General features: G+C 36.5%; 2 protein-coding genes across 6 annotated transcripts in view; both read right to left on the bottom strand.

Annotated features, from left to right (window-relative positions):
• Positions 1–7,197, bottom strand: part of LOC101086547 (EF-hand calcium-binding domain-containing protein 1-like) — a 27,025-nt gene extending 19,828 nt beyond the window's left edge. For all 3 annotated transcript variants that reach the window (XM_023250345.2, XM_045052373.1, XM_023250344.2), the window contains exon 1: positions 6,040–7,197. In XM_023250345.2, the coding sequence (XP_023106113.1) occupies positions 6,040–6,187 (148 nt within the window). In that variant the 5' untranslated portion in view covers positions 6,188–7,197. The remainder of the gene's footprint in view (positions 1–6,039) is intronic.
• Positions 7,198–8,353: 1,156 nt separating this feature from the next.
• The window catches only part of FAM133B (family with sequence similarity 133 member B), a 29,587-nt gene continuing 14,990 nt past the window's right edge, over positions 8,354–22,950 (bottom strand). For 2 of the 3 annotated variants that reach the window (XM_045052371.1, XM_045052372.1), the window contains exons 8-11: positions 21,908–21,958; positions 14,570–14,662; positions 12,946–12,993; positions 8,354–9,848 (exon numbers count right to left, since the gene is read on the bottom strand). In XM_045052371.1, the coding sequence (XP_044908306.1) occupies positions 9,762–9,848; positions 12,946–12,993; positions 14,570–14,662; positions 21,908–21,958 (279 nt within the window). In that variant the 3' untranslated portion in view covers positions 8,354–9,761. The remainder of the gene's footprint in view (positions 9,849–12,945; positions 12,994–14,569; positions 14,663–21,907; positions 21,959–22,950) is intronic. The other variant, XM_011280385.4, reaches the window with a different exon arrangement.

Raw genomic sequence — 22,950 nt, forward strand, 5'->3', positions numbered from 1 at the left:
CAGACCAATCTTATATTTTCCCTGTGTGAGGTAACAGGAAATATATATATATATATATATATATATATATATATATATATATATATATATATATATATATATATGTCTCTGTCCCTGGTTCCTGGCACATAGCTCCCAAAACTCTTGGGATTTCCTAAATGATGTGAGCAGCACGAGTATCTTTTGTTCAATTTTGTCATTGACCCTGGCCCCCAACACAAAGCTCCTAAATCCTTTAGAACATCAGGGGTGATAGGAATCTTTTGTTCTAAGGAGGCGACTATGGGTGGCTCCTGGCTGGGAGCTAGTCACCAAAAAGACTTGATTAAAAGTCCATGATTAAAAGCTTGGAACTTTCAGCTGTATCCCCCATTGTGCAGAGGGGCTGGATATTGAGTTAATGACCTATGGTGCCTATGTGATGAAAACTCCATGAAGACCCCCAAAGTTTTCAGGGAGCTTCTGGGATGGTGAAGATATGAAGGTCCTGGGAAAGGGAATGGAAGCTCCATGCCCCTTCCTACATACCTTGCCCTGTGCATCTCTGCTGTCTGCTCCTGATTGTATCCTTTTATTTTAAAAACTGTATCCTTCTATAATAAATCAGTAATCTATTAAGTAAACAATTTTCCCCAGTTCTATGAGCTGCTCTAGCAAATTAATTGGGCCTCCAATTTATAGCCAGTTAGTCTGAAATGCAGGTAACAACCTGGACTTGTGATGGGCATCTGAAGTGGGAGACAGTCTTGTGGCAATGAACTCAACGTACAGGATCTGATGCCATCTCAGGTAGTGTCAGAACTGAGAAATTGTAGGGTACCCAGCCGATGTCACAGAAAATTGTTTGCTTGAAAAAACCACACAGTTGGAGACTGAAGTGTCAAGAAATGTAGCAGAGTAGTGTCAGTGAAAGAGAAACAAGGCATAGCATAGGTTTTCCTTTACACTCTGTGTGGCTATTTCTTCAAGGAATCCTGGTTGTTTTTATTGGAGACTGGTATTTAAACACCAAGGATTATGCACTGGGTGTGCTTATTACTACTGGGAGATGAATATTTCTAAGCCCAATACATAACCAGGAGCTGGGATGGGTACAGTGGAATATTTCTAAGCCCTCTCAGCAGACAAAGCTGGAAAATATGTATGCATACTTACCTATATTATGCATACATATTGGCCCATGTTATGTGTGACAAATGAAGTGAAAGCCAAATATTGGACCACTGGGTCTATAGGTGGTCCTGGGCTAAGTCCCAGAAGAGATGATCAATTGTATTTTTTACCTCACGAACACTCAGGGCTCATGAGTTCATAAGGGCTAATCATACTAGATTTAACTTATTTCCTCCTTCTAGTAGGAGTGGGTCAGAGAAATGCAGTTCACAAAGTATCTGGATTTTAGGGGAGCCTGGGTGGCTCAGTTGGTTAAGCACGTGACTCTTAATTTCAGCTCAGGTCATGATGTCACGATTTGTGAGATCATGCCTCCTGTTGGGCTCTGTATAGAGCCTGCTTGGGATTCTGTCTGTCCCTCCCCCATTCTCTTTCAAAATAAATTAAAAAAAATTTTTTTTTAAATGTTCATTTATTTTTGAGAGAGAGAGACAGAGTATGAGTGGGGGAGGAGCAGAGAGAGAGGGAGACACGGAATCTGAAGGGGGCTCCAGGCTCTGAGCTGTCAGCACAGAGCCCGATGCGGGGCTCAAACTCACGAACAGTGAGATCATGACCTGAGCTGAAGTCGGATGCTTACCGACTGAGCCACTTAGGCGCCCCAATAAATAAATACATATTAAAAAAACCCACAAAATATTTGCATTTTAGGAAGGCATGTTAACAAAAATCTCTTACTCTTATGTCAATTATCTACTCAGTATCCAGTAGTGCCAAGCACAATGGTAGGCTCTCACATAAATGTTTGCTAAGTAAATGATAACTCCTTGTACACAAATGAGGTAAAGGAATATACTGGAGGAGACAGGATCCAAAGTAAGCTCTAGATGCCAAAATAATCACTTGAATCAAACAACATGAAATTATTAGAAAGTTTTAAAATTGTTCACTGAGCTTTAAAAAAATTTCTTAGTCTATATGTGTAAAAATTATGGCTGAACAATATGTGTGAAAAAGACTGGGTCAATTCCTAACTCACTATTAATCAAGCTGTGATTGAAACTAGGTTGATAGAACTGAAATTTCACCTGGGAGAGACTAGGGATTCATCAGGAAACCCTACACTTCAGTGTGTCCAAGAATAAATGGAGTGAACAATCTGGATGATTGGCTCCACTCGCAGAGATATTTAAATGTGCCTAGGGTGGTATCCAGGAATCTACATTTTCAGTAAGCATCGTTAGGTGATTCTGATGCTGGAGATACTCCTACCATACTATGAATAAGAGGTATACAGCCAAGATCAACTACAGAACTTGCGGGCCCAATGCAAAGAAAACATGGGTCCCTCATTGAAAACGTTAAGTGTTAGTGGAACATTAAATTAAGCGTGGGGCCCCATGACAATGCATAGGTTGCACACACATGAAGCCATTTACTATGCCCTGAGGTAATGATCTGCCACTGCCACTAAAGATTTAAAAAACTCTACTTGGGGCGCCTGGGTGGCTCAGTCGGTTAAGGGGCCGACTTCGGCTCAGGTCATGATCTCGCGGTCTGTGAGTTCGAGCCCCACATCGGGCTCTGTGCTGACAGCTCATAGCCTGGAGCCCGTTTCGGATTCTGTGTCTCCCTCTCTCTGACCCTCCCCCGTTCATGCTCTCTGCCTCAAAAATAAATAAACGTTAAAAAAAAAAAAAAAAAAAAACCTACTTAATTTTAATTTACATTTAAATAGCCACACACATACTTTTTAAAAAATGGGGCGCCTGGCTGGCTCAGTCGGTAGACCATAGGACAACTCTTCATCTCAGGGTCACGAGTTCAAGCCCCACTTTAGGTGTAGAGGTTACTTAAAAAAATTTTTAAGTAAATAAATAGCCACACATTGCTAGTGGTTACTATACTGGTTAATACAGCTCTACAATGTTTTATATTCTAGAGCTGTATGAAAAAAAATCAACAGCTGCTTGGTAAGGTAATGAATTTTCTTCGTGAGGTCACTGGAAATAGTGGAGGATCAGAGTCACACAATCTAGTAGTTTGGACTCAAGAAGCCATGTGGCACTTGTAGGCCTAGTAAATTATGAAGCCTCCCTCTTAAGAAACTTTAAAGCAAAGCCCAAGAAAAGCCATCTCAACTTTCTGGCACATGACAACTAAAACTATCTATGTACATCAAGAGAAATAACTCTACCCCCAGTGTGGGGCTCGAACTCATGACCCTGAGATCAAGTCACATATTCCACCAACTGAGCCATGCAGCCACCCCAAGACAATCTCTTCCTGAGAAGGGAAGGCCAAGGTGGTACTATTTGTTAGCTCTCCCCAGTCCTACCCATTGAGAAGCAAATTCTAGGTGCACCTGGCTGGCTGGCTGAGTCAGTAGAACATATAACTCTTGATCTCGGGGTTGTGAGTTTGAGCCCCATGTTGGGTGTACAAACTAAAAACAAAATCTCAAAACAACAAAAAAACACCCAAGTTCCAGTCATGAGAGGCCAGTCTGTTTTTTCAACTCAAGGACCCAAGAACTGAGCTGAATTCAACAATTTTTATTTTGCATTCACTATGGGAGAGTACTATACAGAATGACCGTGAGAAGTCTAGAATGCTTATTAGGTGCATCGAGAAATGAAGATGAAATGCAGGTTCTGGCATCAGACTTACCTGGGTTCTAGCTCTGCCTCCACCAGAAAAGTTCACTGTCATTTTAGACAATCTGAGACTTGGTTTCCTCATCTGAAAATGTGGAAAATTTCACCTACCTCATTGGGTTTTTTTCCTGAGACTTGAAGATGAAGATAAACCATTAAGCATACCATTTCCCCAATGAAGAGCTTAATAAACATGAGTTGTTAATCATCTCAGTATAAAATAGTAATCTGGTTACACTGAACTTTTGATCCTAATTTAGTGTCAAAATTCTGCAAAAGGAATGCAACTCATTCCTCTTTTGAAAGATACTGTTCAGTATCTTCTTTGTAGGAGACTGTATGGGAAGCGGGCCTGATCTAGTATTACATATTCTTTACTTATATTACCTATACTTTCAGAGAATTGTTTTCAAATAACAAATTATGGTATTAAACACACATTTGGGTAGCAGGCTAAAAGTAGTTTCATTTGGATGGGGAGAGGAGTTAGATTTTTAAAGTATGCAAAATTTCCTTTTGAATGTTTAAAACTCAGGTTAAGAAAACAGCAAATAGGGGCACCTGAGTGGCTCAGTCGGTTAAGTGTCCAACTCCAGGTTTTGGCTCAGGTCATGAGCTCACGGCTTCGTGGGTTCAAGCCCTGCATCGGGTTCTGTGCTGGCAGTGCGGGGCCTGGTTGGGATTCTCTCTCTCCTCTCTCCCACTCGGCTGTCTCTCTCTCAAAATAAACTTAAAATTAAAAATAGGGGCACCTGAGTGGCTCAGTCGGTTGAGCGTCCGACTTCAGCTCAGGTCATGATCTCAGTTTGTGGGGTCAAGCCCCGCAACAGGCTATGTGGTGACTGCTTGCTCAGAGCCTGGAGCCTACTTCAGATTCTGTGTCTCCTTCTCTCTCTGCCCCTCCCCCGCTCATGCTTTGTCTGTTTCTCAAAAATAAATAAATGTAAAAAAAAATTAAAAAAAAAAACAAACAAACAACAAAAAAAACCAGACACACCTGGGCGGCTCAGTTGGTCAAGTGTCCAACTACAGCTCAGGTCATGATCTCACAGTTCATGGGTTCGAGCCCCATGTCAGGCTCTATGCTAACAGCTGGGAGCCTGGTGCCTGCTTCAGATTCTGTATCTCCCTCTCTCTCTGCCCTCCCCCCACTCACACTCTCTCTCTCAAAAATAAACATTAAAGGGGCACCTGGGTGGCTTAAGCCCTGCGTCAGGCTCTGTGCTGACAGCTCAGAACCTGGAGCCTGCTTTGGAGTCTATGTCTCCCTCTCTCTCTCAAAAATAATAAAACATAAAAATAAATAAATCTTTAAAATAAACATTAAAAATGTTTAAAAAATTAAAAAGAAAGCAAACCATTCTCCAAAAAATAAAAGAAAAAGAAAACGGCAAATAACAGTAGATATTACATTCAACTTTGGTTAAATCTGCCAGATGGATTTTAAGGGTTGAAGGACAGCAAGATTGCAAAAACAGGCCCTAGAAGTGCTTGAGGATCATTTAAAATATAACTGGAATGAGAGAAAACTGAATTAAGTCTACCAACGAGATTCTTAGGGTGGTACTACTAAGACCTACCGAGACCACACAAGGAAAAATGGAAGTGCCCAGCAACGAGGCTGTACTAGTGTCTGAAATAAAAGTCATTTCCTCAAAGTCTAAAGACATTGTCAAAATGGATCTCAGTCAGGATTGTTTGTTTTCATGCCCATGAGACAAGATACATAAGATTACTTTTTAAGGTCTGTCAGGGCAAGGATTCCCCCCTCCCCCAATCTGTTACATTAATTTTAATAAACATTTGCTATGTGCAAAGTACCATGCTTATTTCTTCAGCAACTAAAATATCTTCTATAGCTCTATCAATCCTCTGCTTCTATGGGTTTTGTGCCAGAGAACTCAGGGAATTGGTCAAGGTAAACCTTTAGAGTTTGAGATCTCTTATTAAATTTCAGACTGTTAACAGAATGAGTCCTTGGTTGGCAGATAATCCTTTAGTACATATGTCACATAAGTTCTCAAATTCTTCTTTCCACATACACAAATATGTTTTAGGAACCTGATTAAAATATTCTCAGTGTAGTGCAGGGATCTTGTAAATTCACTTGTAATCTATTTTTTTAAATGGCCAAAACATTAGACGGAAATTAGAGGAACTCTATTTTGGGTGTTACAAAGAACCTGTTAATGTCCAATGTATCTATCAATGTTTCTATTTGATTGAATAAAGATGTTCAGGCAGTGCTGGATGTCTGGTTAGTACTCACAGTTCTTGACAGTATTACTAATGGATTCCACCAGTTTCTTCAGAGTCTTCTGGTCCATGTCAAGTGTTGCTTCAACACACTGTAGAGTTCTCAGATAGCCTAGTTCCAAGCCTACATGTCTTGGATTGTCACTGATTCCATAGTTCATTATTCTATACCAACAGAATGTGACGGTGGCAACATTCCAGCAACCACAGAAGGTTCTCGAGTGATTGCAAAAATATGCAACAACGGTTGTTAGCACTCAAAACAAATGCAATGATTCCACGAATGTTATTGTGATCTGAAATATTACAGCAATTCCTACATTTATCTTTTCTTTAGGGCTAAACACCACTTAAAGTGGTACTTGATATTATTGTCATTTATATTTCCTCAGCAAAAACTGTATGGTTGAAAATGTTTCCTTCCTAACTGAACACACAACTAAATAAAATTATAAGGATCTTATTTTTAAGTGGACATATTTTTCTAGGCTATAAATAGCTCCTTCAAAGATTATGTAACCTCCTTTAAAAAACTTTAAGCATCTTCTCGTAAGAGAGACTCCAATCTGGGAGCTCCTAGAAAAATGTAAAACCCCACTAGTACCCCTCCAACTTATACCTGACTGACTGGTAAGAAAGCATGGTGTGACTATGCCAAAGCTGGCCAAAATAACAACTGTTCTAACTCTACTGTCAAATCCTAATACAGGGAACAAACATTTCCTAGTCTGTTTACTGGCTTTCACTACAGTAAGGCAAGAAAATGTACCAGAATGAATTTTAGAATTTAGAATACAATATTCTTACAAATTTTAAATAAAATATAAAGTAAATTTTAAAATAAGGCAAATGTAGGGCGCCTGGCTGGCTCGACTCGAGGAGCGTGCAATTCTTGATCTTGAGGTCATGAGTTTGAGCCCTATGTTGGGTATAGAGATTACAAAAAAAAATTAAAACGAATTATTAAAAAGTAAAATAATGCAAATACAACTGGAACACAAAAGCTCTCCCAAAACTTTTCTTTAGGAAATACTGTGTTCACTGAATTAAGTTGAAAACTGGCAATGCTTTAAAAGTGTGAAACCTGTCACTTAAGTCTGAAGAATAACTGTTCTCAGTTTCTCCAAGGCTAGTCTATTATTTTCTATGAAATGAAAGCAAATGAGGCAATAGGCTTTTAGCACACCTTGACTGGAGGAATATGAACCTATATTCTGGATAAAGTCAACTCAGAACAATCTTACGGTATTTAAAATAAAACACCTAAATATACTAAAGGCAACCAAATGAATCCAAAACAATCAGACAGAGAAGTACTGGTATAAATTCAATTTTTCGATTCAGACACTCATCAATTTTGTTGCAGTTACCTTGGCATCATTATCCAGATAACATGCCCTGTGTTTATAAAACTGGTATAAAAGTATTCAAGAAAAAGGGTGGTTTGGTGGAAGGAAGAAGTAAGAAATGTTAAGGACTTGCACATAACATTACTCTATCAAATTTTCTTCCCATAGCTTATTAGAAAGAAGACTATTAAGGCTACCATCACAGAAGCAATGAAAAAGGTGTTTCGCAGACAGTCAACACAGCCTGGAAAGAACAGTTTTTTTGCCAGGTCACCTTATTCCTCGGTCTAATAACCGTTGCTTTCTAATTTGATATAATCATCACATTCTGGACCAGTGTGTTCATACCAAAACTGATCACCAAATAAACTGATAAACTTATCTTTTAGCATTTTCTTGAACAACAATTCTAAGAAACTTCCTTTCAGATAAAAAAATGTTCCTCAAAACTTACTGTGTACTCAAGAGCATATACATATCTTTTATTTATTTCTTTAAGTTTATTTATTTGAGAGAGAGAGAGAGGGGAGAGAGAGAGAGGGCAGAAAGAGAAGGGAGAGAGAGAATCCCAAGCAGGCTCTGCGCTGTCAGCACAGAGCCTAACATGGGTCTCAATCTCACAATTTCAAGATCATGACCTGAGCCGAAACCAAGAGTTGGATGCTTAACTGACTGAGCCACCCAGGTGCCCCTACATATCTTGTATTAGGAAAGAGTATGAAGCTTTAAGCATAAAATTTAAGGAAGTTTACCAAGAAATAAATATTTTTTACAGCTAAAAATTTGGGGATATGTCTCATCCACCTACCATTGAACCCCTAGTACTGTTTCTTAATCTTTATAACTTTACTTGCAACTCAAAGGGAGCTGATAAGAACACAGCTATTTTTAAGTAAAATAGCTATTTATTCAGCCTCTTGTCATGCCAAAATGTTTTGTGCATATACCACTATAATTAGCACACCCTCTGAAACAGGCAAAATTGTACATCAAATTATATTTCATGTTACCTGATTATATAAAAATGTAAAGTGAAAATGATTTATCAATTCCTTTTAACGTTACTAGTAAACAATTCAGCAGTAGATATGAGGCACAAAATCTTAGTAAAATATGACAGGAAGAGCAATAATGTAATTCTCACTTAACTTGTCATAATTTGTTATGAATATACAAAGACAAATTTCTAAAATGTTATATTTACTAAGATTCTGGCAATAGCTTTATGTAACAAGACACAGCATACCAGGCCTGCCACTCAACTTGTTTATGGTAAGACTCAGCTTCAATATGAAGCTGTTTGGAAAAAAAAAAAAAAAATTATAAGTCTGCTTTCTTTTTTTTACATGCTAAGTATCTTGGCAAGTATGCCATTAAACACAGTATGGAATTTAAGATAGCAAGAATAAGGAGTTAATAAAAGCTAAACACTGCAGCCTAAACAAAATTCATACAAAAATAAAATAACTATCACTGGTTACATAAAATTTTCCTGACTGGTTATAACTAACAATATAAAACATGCATTTTAGAATCTTTAGCTATCAAGTTCAAAAAGTACCAGTGTCTATTGGAAATGATTCCTCTCCAAAGCCAAAGTGTAGTCAAAATTAATTCAAATGTTATAACACATTCTAATGCTAAAAAACATTCAGTATTATTAAAGTGGAGGTAAATCCCAGAGCTTTTGGGGCTTTGTCATGCTGCAAAAGGCTGTTACTCTGGTTCACTTAAAGCAGCAAATGACAAGAGTCCAAGGATGTCTAAGGGCAAGACTGCTGTACCAGCTCTGACCTCCCCATGAAGCATGGCTACTGTGTCCACAAAAATAGGATGTGTGAGGATAAAAGGCACGCTATTCTGCTAGCTAAAGAGATAGCAAACCACCCCCCCCCCAACCCTAAAAGCTCCTTCCCCGGGTAAATAAAAGTATATAAGGGGAAAAAATTAAAATACACTTATCTACAGAATAAGGATTTTGAAATATCAATGTAATCCCTATTTCCAAAATGTTAACTCGAGTCATCTGGTCATTTCTAATTACATCTTAATGATATATCCAGATTCGATTTCTGTTGATTTATCATTAGATACTTCAAGTCAAAAATATTAACTTTATCCCCAAATATCTTAACCACTAGCACAACTGCAATGTATTATCTCCCAGAGTTGTTAAGCACTGGAAGAGAAAAAACTGATGTTCAAGCAGCAGGCAACAATTATGGCCCTTTCACACAGAGGCATCCAAGTGGCTACTGAATAGTCCAGTAATAATTCTAAAAACAAGAAAACTCATGCATTTTAGTAATTATGTCATAATTTTCACAGTTGAGATTTCCTTAGACATTGCACTTTCTTTATAAAGGAATCCTGATTTTTCTTAATATTATGGCGAGTCGGGACTTGAACTAGCAGCCTTCTTTTTCTTCTTCTTACTGTGTTTCTTATGCTTCTTTTTCTTTTTTGTTTTTTCCTGTAAAGAGAGTTCCCTGTTAGACATTTCTACAGGAAAATATGCAAGTCTAAAACAACTTTACCATGGTACTTCTAAGATACTATATAATTATTTCAAACAATCCACACAACCAAGTAAACTATTCGGAACATTTTTGGAAAAGTCTAAATAATTAATATCATGAGGACTAAGAGTGCTTGTTTTCAAAAAGATATGGAAAAATTCTTAAGTCATTAGCACATTAATGTAGTTTCTAAATAAAACTTTCTATAGAAAATAAATTCTATGAATAATCATATCAACTGCTGTATCTCATACTATATAATTTGTAAAGGCGAAGTAATTGTAGTTATTGCAGAGAAGTCCTCATATCACAGCAAAACACAACTATTTTTATAAATGAGTTTTTGGAAAATATATATATTAAATCTGGTATTTTTTGGGTAAACAGGAACATAATTATTAGGTCCTGTCTTCACTGGTAACTATTTTAATTATTAAATTAACAACAACTAACTGGTACAAAATATTGATGTACAGTTGAAAAATCTACTTAGCTTAGTAACTTTAATTTTTTAAAAAAGCTTTTATGTAAGCTCTATGCTCAGCATGGGGCTTCAACTCACAACCCCAAGATCAAGAGTCATACGCTGTACCTGCAGAACCAGCCATGCATTCAGATGCTTACTTTTTAGACAAAAATGCCACGAAAGCCTAGAAAAAGTAGTCAACTCATGACTAGATAAAGAGAGCTACAATTTTGTTGAACTCTGACTCTTGTGACTATTTCTGATGTAGAAGAGAAGGCAGAACTCTTAGAAACAGATACTTAGAAAAGTGGTATCAAATGAGAGACTAGTTGTTGCAAAAGAAAATAAAAAGCAAGAAAGGAAAAATAAAAGCAAGAAAGGAGACGTGTAAAGACAGCAAAAGCAAAGCTTCCTATCATTTCTGAATCAATAAGAACTTTCCACAATCCCCCTGCCCCTCTCAAAGGTCTCTACCACTTAGCAGCTTTAAGCTAACTTTCATCATTCTCTTCACGAAAAGATCAAGTGCACAGGGAATTTTACAAAATTCCCTGTATTTGGCCCTTTAACGTTTTGGGTCTAGGTTGCTTTTTCATAAAAGCACAGTTGACTACTCTCTTTTTAAAATACTTTTCTTCGTGGCTTCCACAACACCTCAGTCTGCTGCTTTCTTCTACTGCAAAGACCCTTTCACCTCCCGTGCTTGTTCTTATTCCTCTGCTTGACCTTTCAGGACCTCCTTCCTTTTCCACAGGCTCTCTCAGTCTCCCATGCTTTTAATAGTACTTACATACCAAATCATCCTATCTAGTCCTTGCTCTGAACTCAAGACTGTGAGTTCTTCCTGGATACCTAACAAGTGTATCTAAAATTACCATAAAAATGCTAATTTTTCTCTCCAAATTCTCTTAGCTATCTTCGTAAATGGCACCTCTATTAAGGCAAAGAAACTAAGCTGCGGTTGGCTCTACTCTGTCTTAACTCCACTCTCTACATCCAAAGCAGCAAGTAAGCCCTACCACCTAAGTCCAAAAACATAACTCGAATCCATCACACCAGTCCATCCTCACTACTACCACTGTGATACGAACACCAATCCTCACCTCTCTCTACTCCATCTCTGCCACAGTATTTTAAAAATGTAAAGTTGATTTAGGTCCCTTCTTTGTTAAAAACACTCAAAATAGCTTCCCAAAGCATTCTGATTAAAACTGAAACACCTGGCTACGTGACATGGCCTCTGCTTACTTCCCAACCTCACTGTATGCAATTCCTCTTCATCTACTAGGTGTAAGCCATGCTTACTCTTTCCATTCTTCAAACAAATCAAGCTCATTCCTACCACAGGTCCTCAGCTCTTCTCTCTGTTTAGGATATTCTTCTTTTGATCTTCACATGGTTAGTTCTTTCTTGTAAATCCTATTTCAGCTTAATTTTACTTCCTCAGAAAGGCTTTCCTTCCCCAAAGTGACTTTCTTACATATCATCCTCTTATCCATCTTGTATTCCATTATAACAACACTACTAACACCAATAGTGCCTGCATAGAGATGCTTAATAAACATATGCTAGCTGAATGCACGAAAACAGTGTGGTATGCAAGTACAAATTAGAACTATCCTAAATTAACTATTATGTTTTAGTTAATCTGAACCAAAGACCAAAGCAGTTTTCACTCAAATTATATTCCCATTCAGAAAAAAAAAGTCTCTTAAATGTCGCCTTGGTCATGAAGTACAGTAAATATTACTTCTGAGTCATATATTACCAAGTGATTCTTTCTACCAGAAAAAGACCCTTATTTAAGAGTGAGGGAAATTCCGGGAAAGCGAAGTTAACCCTCAAACCTACAAAAGATGCTGTTCTCATTTTTCTTCTACCTCTCCCTAAGAAAATACTTTCAAAGGCAATCACCCATGCTTATACTGAGTGCTCCTAAATTACTTTAATGATATGGTCTGCAATTACTCTTTGATAATCTGTTATCTACTTTCCCCAGGTTGGTCTGCTTCTCATTTGAATATCACTTCCATTTTCTTTATTCTCCTCTTCCTTCTTTCTCCTTTTATACTTCTCAATTTGCATAATAGCAGAGCTGGCTTTAGAAATAATCAAAAGAATCATCTTTATTAGTGAATCATTTATGTTGTCACATTCCTGCTTTATTTTTTATTGCATCCTGTGCTTAGAAGGTTTTTCTGTTGTTACAGGTTTGGCTGATCTGAAAGTAACTTCTATTGAAGATGAGGGAATCACCATACTTAAATCTCATGTTTCATATTACAGCTTAAGAAAATCAAAAAAAGTTTGAGTTTTCATTTCTAACAGCACTGAATATAGAATAAAATAAAATGAAATGCTGAATAAAACACTGAAATGGAAACAGGACACGTTTACTACTAGGATACTCTTCCTTTCTCCTAAGCCAATTTAACTTGCTTTAACCCATTAAGTAAAGCTGAATACCACATTTTTCCCAATAAATATTTAGGCCCAGTAAATGAAGTCATGCTTTATAAGGATTCATTTTATCTTAACAAAAAGAACCACACTATTGTCATGCAAAAAATTTAAATGATACTTGCTATTACTTTTTCTCGTTCTTCACTGCTTTTCTTCTTTTTTGCTCGTACCTAAAAAGTTTGAATTTTTGTTGAGAAGACAAATATGTAACTTGCACTCAAGACATTTTTTTTAAATTTATATGTAAAAACCATTTTGACAATCAAATGGCATTTTAAATGCCTTCTTATACCTTAAACCCGTTTGCACATCCCAGAAATGCAGATATCATATAAACAAAGGGAAGACTGTATTTTGTTTCATTCATCCAGAGCTTTACTGAGTTTTGGAAAATGCATTGATGACAATGCTACTTTAGAGTTTTTGAAGGGCTTATGTAATGTACCTGTTACAGCTTGGATTTGGTTATGTCTTAAGATTTTATGTATTCTGGTGTTATCACACTCAGCATTTATGCACTGAAATAAAATTTAGTAAAATTATACGTTAATATTTTCTTATATATTAAAAAATATGTTAGGGGATATTAATATAAAATGTGTAGATCAGATCTGTAATAGATACATATGTGCTGCCAATTTCAATTCAATTCATTTCAATTTCATTTCAGAGGGGAATTACAAAATACTATTACAAAAGGGGAGCAATCGGCCCTATTTTACAAATGAGGAAACAAAATCCAAGAGAAAAACACTTTAAAGATGGTAACTTACAGACCTAAAATTATCTAAAAATGGACTCTTATTCTAACAGAGTACAAACAAAATCCAAGATAGGAATATCAGAGCTGAAAAGGACCATAGTATAGAGACTACCTAATTCTCCTCTCACCTTATAGATAGGAAAAAAGATCACAGCAACATTTCTGCTCTATCTCATCACTGTTCTACTTCTTAAATAGTAGTAGTTCCAAATAAAAACAAGGGAATGCTATGTTTCAATACACTACACATCAAACAGCATCTTTCACGTAATCAAAATAGCAGTATAGTAAAAAGTAAATATTAGAAGAATAAAATAAAATAGGGGCGCCTGGGCGGCTGAGTCAGTTGAGTGTCCAACTTCAGCTCAAGTCATGATCTCATGGTTCATGAGTTCAAGCCCCACACTGGGCTCGCTGCTGTCGGTGCAAAGCCTGCTTTGGATCCTCTCTTCCCCTCCCTCTGCCCCTCCCCATCTTGTGCTCTCTCAAAAATACATAAACATTAAAAAATAGCTCAGAATAGATATTTGTAAACACGGTTAATTATAATATTAGCTATATAATTAATTATCTTCTAGGAAATGAAAAAGTCGTTCTGAAATAGAACTTCCATTTCTTTTTATAGCACACTTACTAGAGAAGTGAGTAAATCAAATATTCATGACGTATTTCTTTTAACTAATTTCTTTTATTAAAATCAAATAACTGAACAATTATTTTTATATTTCAGAGAGAGAGAGAGAGAGAGAGAGAGAGAGAGAGAGAGCAAGCATGCACATGATGGGGGGAGAATGGCAGAGGGAGAGAATCTTAAGCAGGTTCCCTGTCAGTGCGGAGTCGGATGTGGGGCTCAATCTCATGACCCTGGGATCGTGACCTGAGCTGAAATCAAGAGTTGGACACTTAACCAACTAGACCACCCAGGCACCCCAAAATCAAATAACATTTTCAAGTGAAGAAAATGGATTTGATCATATACTTACTTCTTCAATGTAATCTGATTCTGATAAGGACTCAGATGATAAAGGTTTATCTTCAGGATACATCTTTCTTTTTTTGCTAAGTCCTTTAATGTCCTATGAAAAATAAATACATGTATGTTGACTCAAAAAGATGTAATGCTATGCCACACAAATTCGCTTCTAAGTTCTATTTAACAATTCCTCCAATTATCACAAAAATTACCTATTTTCATTTTAGCAATGTCTAAAATTGATGACATTCACCAGTATTCAGTCTTTGACCCCAATAAAATAATGCTTTTATTACATAACCCTAAAAGACAAAACTACATGTCCTTTTAGATGTAATATCCAAAATTTTTTCCTTTTTTTAAAAAGTTAATTTATTTTTGAGAGAGAGCATGAGTGGGGGAAGGACAGAGAGAAAGGGAGACAGAGGATCTGAAGCAGGCTCTGCACTGACAGAACAGCCCCTGACATGGGGCTTGAACTCACAACCATAAGATCATGACCTGAGCCGAAGTCAGACACTCAATCGACTGAACCACCCAAGCGCCTCTTTTTAAAAAAATATTTGTTAAAAAAAAAAAAAAAAAAAAAATTGTTAATTTAAGTAATCTCTATACCCAACGTGGAGCTCAAACTCATGGCCCTGAGATCAAAAGACACATGCTCTTCTGACTGAGCCAGGCAGGCACCCCTCTTATTTTAATTATAAATGACAGAATTATAAAAACTCGTAAGAAACCATACAGGTGGTATAAGATTTAAGTCCCTTGTATTTGGATTGTTTTGTTTCTACCCAGTGTTGGATCAGAAAAGCCTAGTGCTACACACACACACACACACACACACACACACACACACACACCCCAAAGGGTAATCGTGATAATTGAAAAAGATCTCTACACAGTATAAATTACTTTAGTATGTTCCCAGTGTTAAATTCATATTAAAAAAATCTTCATCTCTAAGTATTCTTAATGATGAGAAAATGTGTAACTGGGGAAGAAGAAAGACTGAAGGAGTTATTAGACACTTAAAAATATACACTCTGAGGAATAAAAAATTTCAAGAACATCTGATGTACAGCAAAATGTTAAGATTTATTAAAGCTTCATAGTGGATATGCAGGTTGTCATTTTATTATTTTCCATATACTCTTCCTGTATGTCTGACTAGTTCGTAACAATAAAAAAACTACAATGGAAAAAATGCGCACTACTGAATCATATAGAAAAAACCACAAAACTATATAGCATGGACCCAATTTTGAAGATTATTGGACAAAAATAAATCACATAGAAAATAAGCTAACAGTGATGATCTGTGTTATATTACAGGTGATTTAATTTTGTTTCTGCAAACAGCTTATTATTTTGGTAGAAATGATAAATGCTCACTGTAAGAAAATTCACCTGAAGCCCAGTACCAGGCATTAAACATCATGAAGATTTTTGGAAACAGCTCTCTATGTGTACATTTACTATTTTACATAAATTCTTGTTTAGAACCTGCTCTTCTCACCCAATAGTACCTTTCCATGCCAACTACATTGTCATTTATGGCTGCCTTTGACATTCATTGACAGCATATGCCAGAATTTACTTAACCCATCTCTTTTTGGAGGGCAGGCATACATATGGGTTCTTTGCTATTAAAAACAAAGTTGAGGGGCGCCTGGGTGGCTCAGGTCATGATCTCACGGTTTGTGAGTTCGAGCCCCGCGTCAGGCTCTGTGCTGACAGCTCAGAGCCTGGAGCCTGTTTCAGATTCTATGTCTCCCTCTCTCTCTGACCCTCCTCCGTTCATGCTGTCCCTCCCTGTCTCAAAATAAATAAATAAATATTAAAAAAAATTAAAAAAAAAACACAAAGTTGAGGGGCACCTGGGGGCACCTTAGGATTCTCTCTTTCTACCTGTCTGACTTTCCCCTGCTTGTGCTCTCTCTCTCTCTCTCCAAATAAACAAAATAAATAAACTTTAATAAATAAATAAGTAATAAAAACAAAGTTGAGGGGCACCTGGGTGGTTCAGTCAGTTAAGCATCCGACCCTTGGTTTCGGCTCAGTCATGATCTCATGGTTCGTGGGATCGAGCCCCGCACTGAGCCCCGCGCTGATAGCACGGAGCCCGCCTGGGATTCTCTCTCTCTCCCTCCCTCGCACTTCCTCGCTCTCTATTTCAAAATAAATAAATAAACTTAAAAAATAACAAAAACAAAGTTGAAATACAGTAAAGGGTGCGTGAGTACAAAATCTTTACCTAATAACAATGTTTAAATGAAAGACCAAAGTAGCCTTCACCCAAATGATTTGCTCATTCTCTCACCACCACCCCTCAATCATTTATTTCACTCATTTATGAGTCACACTTTACCAAGAAGCCTCCTTATCAGGCTCTTTTATCAATCATATCAATCTCAGATAATTGGAATACAGTCGTATTTTAAGAAATGCCTAAACATGAATTTTACCACTTTTTCTGTGTATATAAGGTATTTTTTTCTGCCTTCCACAGCAAATATAAAGTATCATTTTTTAATAACGAAGTTTTAAATTATGTATTCCTAGTTTTTACTAAGTTTGTTCATTATATTTAAACTTTGTTCATGGTTTACTTTTTTTGTGATCTTTGTCATTCAGAATTAGAATTATCTGGTCAAAAATATTGAGTTTTGAGGCATGGGCCTTCTCCACCCCAATACCATATTCTCCATGGTCTTTCTCCAGTTATACTTTCAGATTTAAAACAGACATATTTGGGATTTATCTGGCCTTAAGGAGTGCCCAGCTTTATATTTTCCAAACAGACAATCATTTTGTCCCAAGAAAAGCCACTTGTATCATATATTAAGTTCCACAAATACTTAACAAAGTTTTACTTGGACTCCAGACTGTTCCCTCCTCCCCCAACTGTTAGTTCCATTTTATCCACTGTTTTTTGTTGTTGTTGTTGTTTTCTATTCCTGTACCATACCGCACTATTTTTTAATCAAAGCATTAATGTCTAATAGGGTAGCTCATACCCAGGAAAATTTACTGAACCTTCATTTTCATGTGCTTCTCTGAATAGATTTGCATATTTTCTTCAAGTAAGTTCCGATCAATTTTTTAAAAATTTCCTATATAGTCTTTGTTACTATTAGAAACAGGATATTCCTTCCATTATTAGGTATCATATTCCATTTTTGTAACAATTTAAAAACGAGCTGAAAACAATGACTGATACATGACTTGAAATCACACTCTTTTTTATAACACTATGCTAACTATACTGGAATTAAAATGAAAACCCTAAAAACAAAGAATATTGCCTAAGGGAAAAAATTATACCCTTTTTATGATTATAACAGTCACTCTAAACAATATTAAGAGAAGCCATGGACCCCAAAATGTTCATCATGTATATGAAAAATGAGTAATATCTAAAATATGAAACTCCTATGAGTCATAAAAACAAAAAACCAACAGAAAAGTAGGCAAAGACTATGAATAGGCAATTCACAGAAAATGGTATCTGAATGGCTAATAAGCAAATGAAGAGGCTAAACCATCTTCACATATTAAATCGGCAAAAAGAAATCTCATAGTGTTGACCATCACGTATGTGGAACAAGGGTACGGTCAATACATTACTAGCAGGATACAAATTAATGAGCATTTGGGTGGGCAAAATTTAGACAAGTTAAATGTATGAACATCTTTGAACCTAGAAATTATAGTCCCAGATATATCTTATTTATTTCCTTTTTCCCCAGGTGTGTCTTAGAAAAGTAATGATAACTTGTGGAAAAGGAAAAATGGATAAGAAATAGTCACTGCAGCACTGTTTGCATTACTGAAAAATGAAAACAGCTAGATGTCCCAAAAACAGAAGAATAGAGAAACAGGAGCGCCTGAATCGCTCAGCTGGTTGAGTGTCCGACTCTTGATTTCGGCTCAGGGCATGATCCCAGGGGTCATGAGATCAAGCCCTGAATCGGGCTCTGCACTGAGCATGGAGCCTGGCTTGAGTTTCTTTCTCCTTCTGCCCCTCTCCCCTGCTCATGCTCTCTAAAACATAAAAATAATTTAAAAAAGGAATGGAGAAATAAATTATGGCAAATTAACATAACAGAATACTATAGGCAAAAGGACTTGAGGGCATCAACAAGGATAAATGTCCACAGCAATGCTGAATGAAAAAAGTAGGTGCCAGAAGGAAACACGATACCATTTTGAAAATGCAAAATATCTAATGCTATTTAAGAACATATACTTATGCAATAAAAGTGTATAAATGTGGATGGGAAAAATTCACATTAATTTCAGAAACAGCTGCCTCTTAGGAAGGAGAGGGTGTCTTGTACTTTTTCTTTTTTTTAATGTTTGTTTATTTGTGAGAGACAGACAAGAGTGTGAGTGGGGGAGGGGCAGAGAGAGAGGGAGACACAGAATCTGAAGCAGGCTCCAGGCTCTGAGCTGTCAGCACAGAGCCCGATGCGGGGCTCGAACTCACAAACCGTGAGATCATGACCTGAGCCGAAGTCAGACGCTCAACTGACTGAGCCACCAAGGTACCCTGTACTTTTTCTTTAATAAAACCAGACCTGAAGCAACTATGACAAAATGTAAATCATTTGCCAACTCCGGCTGGTATGTATATGGGTATTTGTTTATTGTATTATTTGTCTTTTACTCTGTAAAAACACATTATTACTCTGTACCTTATACTGAAGTACAAAATCACAATGCAGTTGTTTTAGTATTTCATGTTTGTATACTACCAGTTTTTAGTTTCACACGTAAATTAAAAAAAAAAAATTTTAATGTTTATTCATTTTTGAGACAGGGAGAAACAGATGGTAAGTCGGGGAGGGGCAGAGAGAGGGAGACACAGAATCCCAATCAGACTCCAGGCTCTGAGCTGTCAGCACAGAGCCCGACATGGGGCTTGAACCTATGAACCATGAGATCATGACCTGAGCCGGTCAGACACTTAACTGACTGAGCCACCCAGGCGCCCCTAACACATGTATCTTTTTAAATATGAAAGGTACTACTTATTCTATAATGATTTAGAAAATCAGGAATTAATGTTGAATTACATCATACCCCTTTGGCAATTACGGTTTCTTTCATTTGGGCAGTTACTACAATATGGCAAATTGTATTAATAAAGTTCTTATCTTTGAATTCTTAAAATTAACCCATTTTGATCATGATGGCTTTTTTTTTAGTGTCTAAATGGGTTTTTTATTTGCAAATTGATATTAAAACCATTACTAAGTATATATCCAAGATTAGTAAAAATGTATGTCCACACAGAAACTTGTACATACATGTTTACAACAGCATAAGGTAAAAACAACTTAAATATCAACAGACAAATGGATAAACAAATTGTGGCATACACACACAGTGGAATATTAATCATCCATAAAAAGGAATGAAGTATTGATACATGCTACCACTTGGGATGAACCTTGAAAACCTTACACTAAGTGAAAGAAGCCAGACACAAAAAGCAATACATTGTATGACTGCTTTTAAATGATATACTCAGAGGGGAAGGGACCTGGACCTGTCCTGAGTCTATGTCATCCTCTGTGATCCAAAGAGTGTCCCTGTCAAGATCTAGCCCTGGAAGTTATAAGAGAATTGTTCTTCAACCTGCCCCAGTAAAGTCAAGCTTCACTTGACTTCACTACAAGCTACCAGCTGTAGCCCCAGTGACCAGCACAGCTGGCAGGGGTTTGGCACACCCAGCCCTTGGTGCTGCCTGAAAGCTTCTGTTGAAGCTCTTCCATGTGGAACTGAAATCACCTACTTGCTTGAGTGGTTCTCACTAAAAAAATCAGGCCTAAGCTGAACAGTCTACAAAAGAATATCAGTGTCTTACTCCAAAAAATGTAGGAGAAGAAGCGGTGTTTGAGGGTTTAATGCTAAGTTTTACCTGTCCTTAAATCTGTAGAATATGCTATGTTAATGCTACCTTATATTTGTATCAAAGTTAACAAAAAGTAACTGGCTTTCCAAAGTGTAATACTATTGAATTTGTAAACAGAAAACAAATACAAAGGATAATTTGTCTTATACATTCAATTTGTAAATAGCAAGGACTGTTTTAATTCTAATAAATTCCATTTATTTTAATGTAAATACAAGTGATACACTTATTAAAGTTCCTACTTTTTTAAAAAAAGATTTTATTTTTAAGTAATCTCTACATCCAACATGGAGCTCAAGCCTACAACCCCAAGATCAAGAGTCACATGCTCTACTAACTGAGCCAGCCAGGTGCCCATGAAGTTCCACTTTTGATTCAACAAAACAAAACAAAACAAAACACAAAACAGAATAGAACAAATGGGTTGTTTTTGAGGGGGTAATGAAAACGTTTTTAAACTACAGAGGTGGTCATTGCACAAAACTGTATATACACAATATTCCTCCAAATTGTAATTTTACAATGTTTAATAGCATATTATGTGAATTACACCCCTATTTTAAAAATACGTTTAAAAAGACTGAATAAAATATAATGACACTGGTCTGTAGTTTTCTTTCATTAGTAATTGCTTCCTTTAGGTTTTTATTACTAAGAACCAGAAAAAGATATTTAATCGTACATCAGAAACACAGGAATAAACTTGCATTATTTATAGTTAAGTATAAATAAAAATAAAATATCTATAGTAGTAAGAAGGTTTTTCAAAACTTATCTACGATGTATTCAATTTGAAACAGAACTCCAGGTTCTGTAATTAAAAAGTCTTTTTTTTTAACTTTTTAAAAAAAGTTTATGTATTTATTTTGAGAGAAAAAGAAACAGAATGTGAGCAGGGAGAGGCGGGGGAGGGAGGAAGAGTGGGAGAGAGTGATGGAGGGAGGGAGGGAGAGGGAGAGAGGGAGGGAGAGGGAGAGAGAGAGACACACACACGCAGCACACAAGTGCGCGCCAGAGAATCCCAAGCAGGCTCCACGCTGTTAGTGCAAAGCTAGCTTCCAATCCTCTCTTCCTCTCTCTCTCTCTGCCCCTCCCCCACTCACACTCTGCCTTTCTCAAAATATAAACATTTAAAAAATAAATAAAATAAAATGACTTGAAGAAACAAAGGAAATATATAATCTCCATCATTTTGAATTTTTAATCTGAGATAATAATCTGTACAAATTCAAACTCTGCAGGAATACTTTTCTGATCTTTTAACCTTCAATAATGAATTCAATAAATGATTTCCTTAAATCAGCGAGAAATGCTATAAAAACAAAATAAATAAATCTCTTTAAGTTAAAAGGGAGAACATATTGTCAATTTTTTGAAGTAAATGAAGTATTGTATGACAGACTAAAGGCAATGTAAAATTATAATTACCTTGTCTTTCTCAGTTGCATCCTTTGACTTCTTTTTCTTTTTTAAACTATCCTAAACACACAAACATATATATATATCAATTTTAAATTTAAAAGATACAGCATAATAGTATAAAGACAAAAATACCAAAACAGTGATTTGCTCTATGATTCAATTTATTATATAAACTGGAAAAAGTTTACTTCAATGCCAGAATTTTATTCTGAAAATGTAGGAGGAACGTTATGTTGTGTATATATGTGCTTGTAAGGAAATGGGCATTCTTCATTTATCTAGCTACATATCAAATCTAGGTATACCTCAAAATAATAATCTAACAGATTATCTATAATAACCACATAGTTTATTTAAAAAATAAGACTTAATGCCATCTGCCTATTTTTGCCCGTGGTGGTCATATGCATGGGAGTTCTAATTCACACTGACAGTGGACGTCCACCAATCTCATTTTCCTACTCTCCTTGTAAGGAGGAGAGGCTAGAATTTCTTTCTTTTGATTGTTTCAGTTCTAGCCATTAACCTCCCTGAGCCTTCCTTATCCAAAAAGTGGATGAGGATTGAGTTAAAATGTCAAGTGCTTAGAACTATGCCTAACACAGAGGAGGCACTTGGACAAATATTAGCTATCATTATCATGAGACTGAGTCTTCAGCCTTAAAAGACAAAAAGAAAACCAGTGTTTACTGACTACTTTCTAGATGCCAGGAATTTTGTCAAAAGAAACGACACTAGGACTAGTAGAGATCTGCCACAAAACCAGACAGTTGTTTTGTTTTTCTGAGACCCTAGAGACAGTGTTTGTCAAATTGTGGTCCGAGGACACCCCTATATCAGAATCATAGAGAACATCTATTAAAAATGTAGACTTCTGAGCCTAATCAGATCTACTGAATCATACTCTCTGGAGATGAGGCCCAGGAATCTACACTTTTATTACAACTTGCATGTATTCCTTATTATCACAAATGTCTGAGAGCCAATGCCAATTATGTTTCACAATTCTGGACAGTACAGAGCAGATTTAGGAATAGGATACTGGACCA

Source organism: Felis catus, chromosome A2, assembly GCF_018350175.1.
Source record: "Felis catus isolate Fca126 chromosome A2, F.catus_Fca126_mat1.0, whole genome shotgun sequence".
Classification (NCBI taxonomy): Eukaryota; Metazoa; Chordata; class Mammalia; order Carnivora; family Felidae; genus Felis; species Felis catus.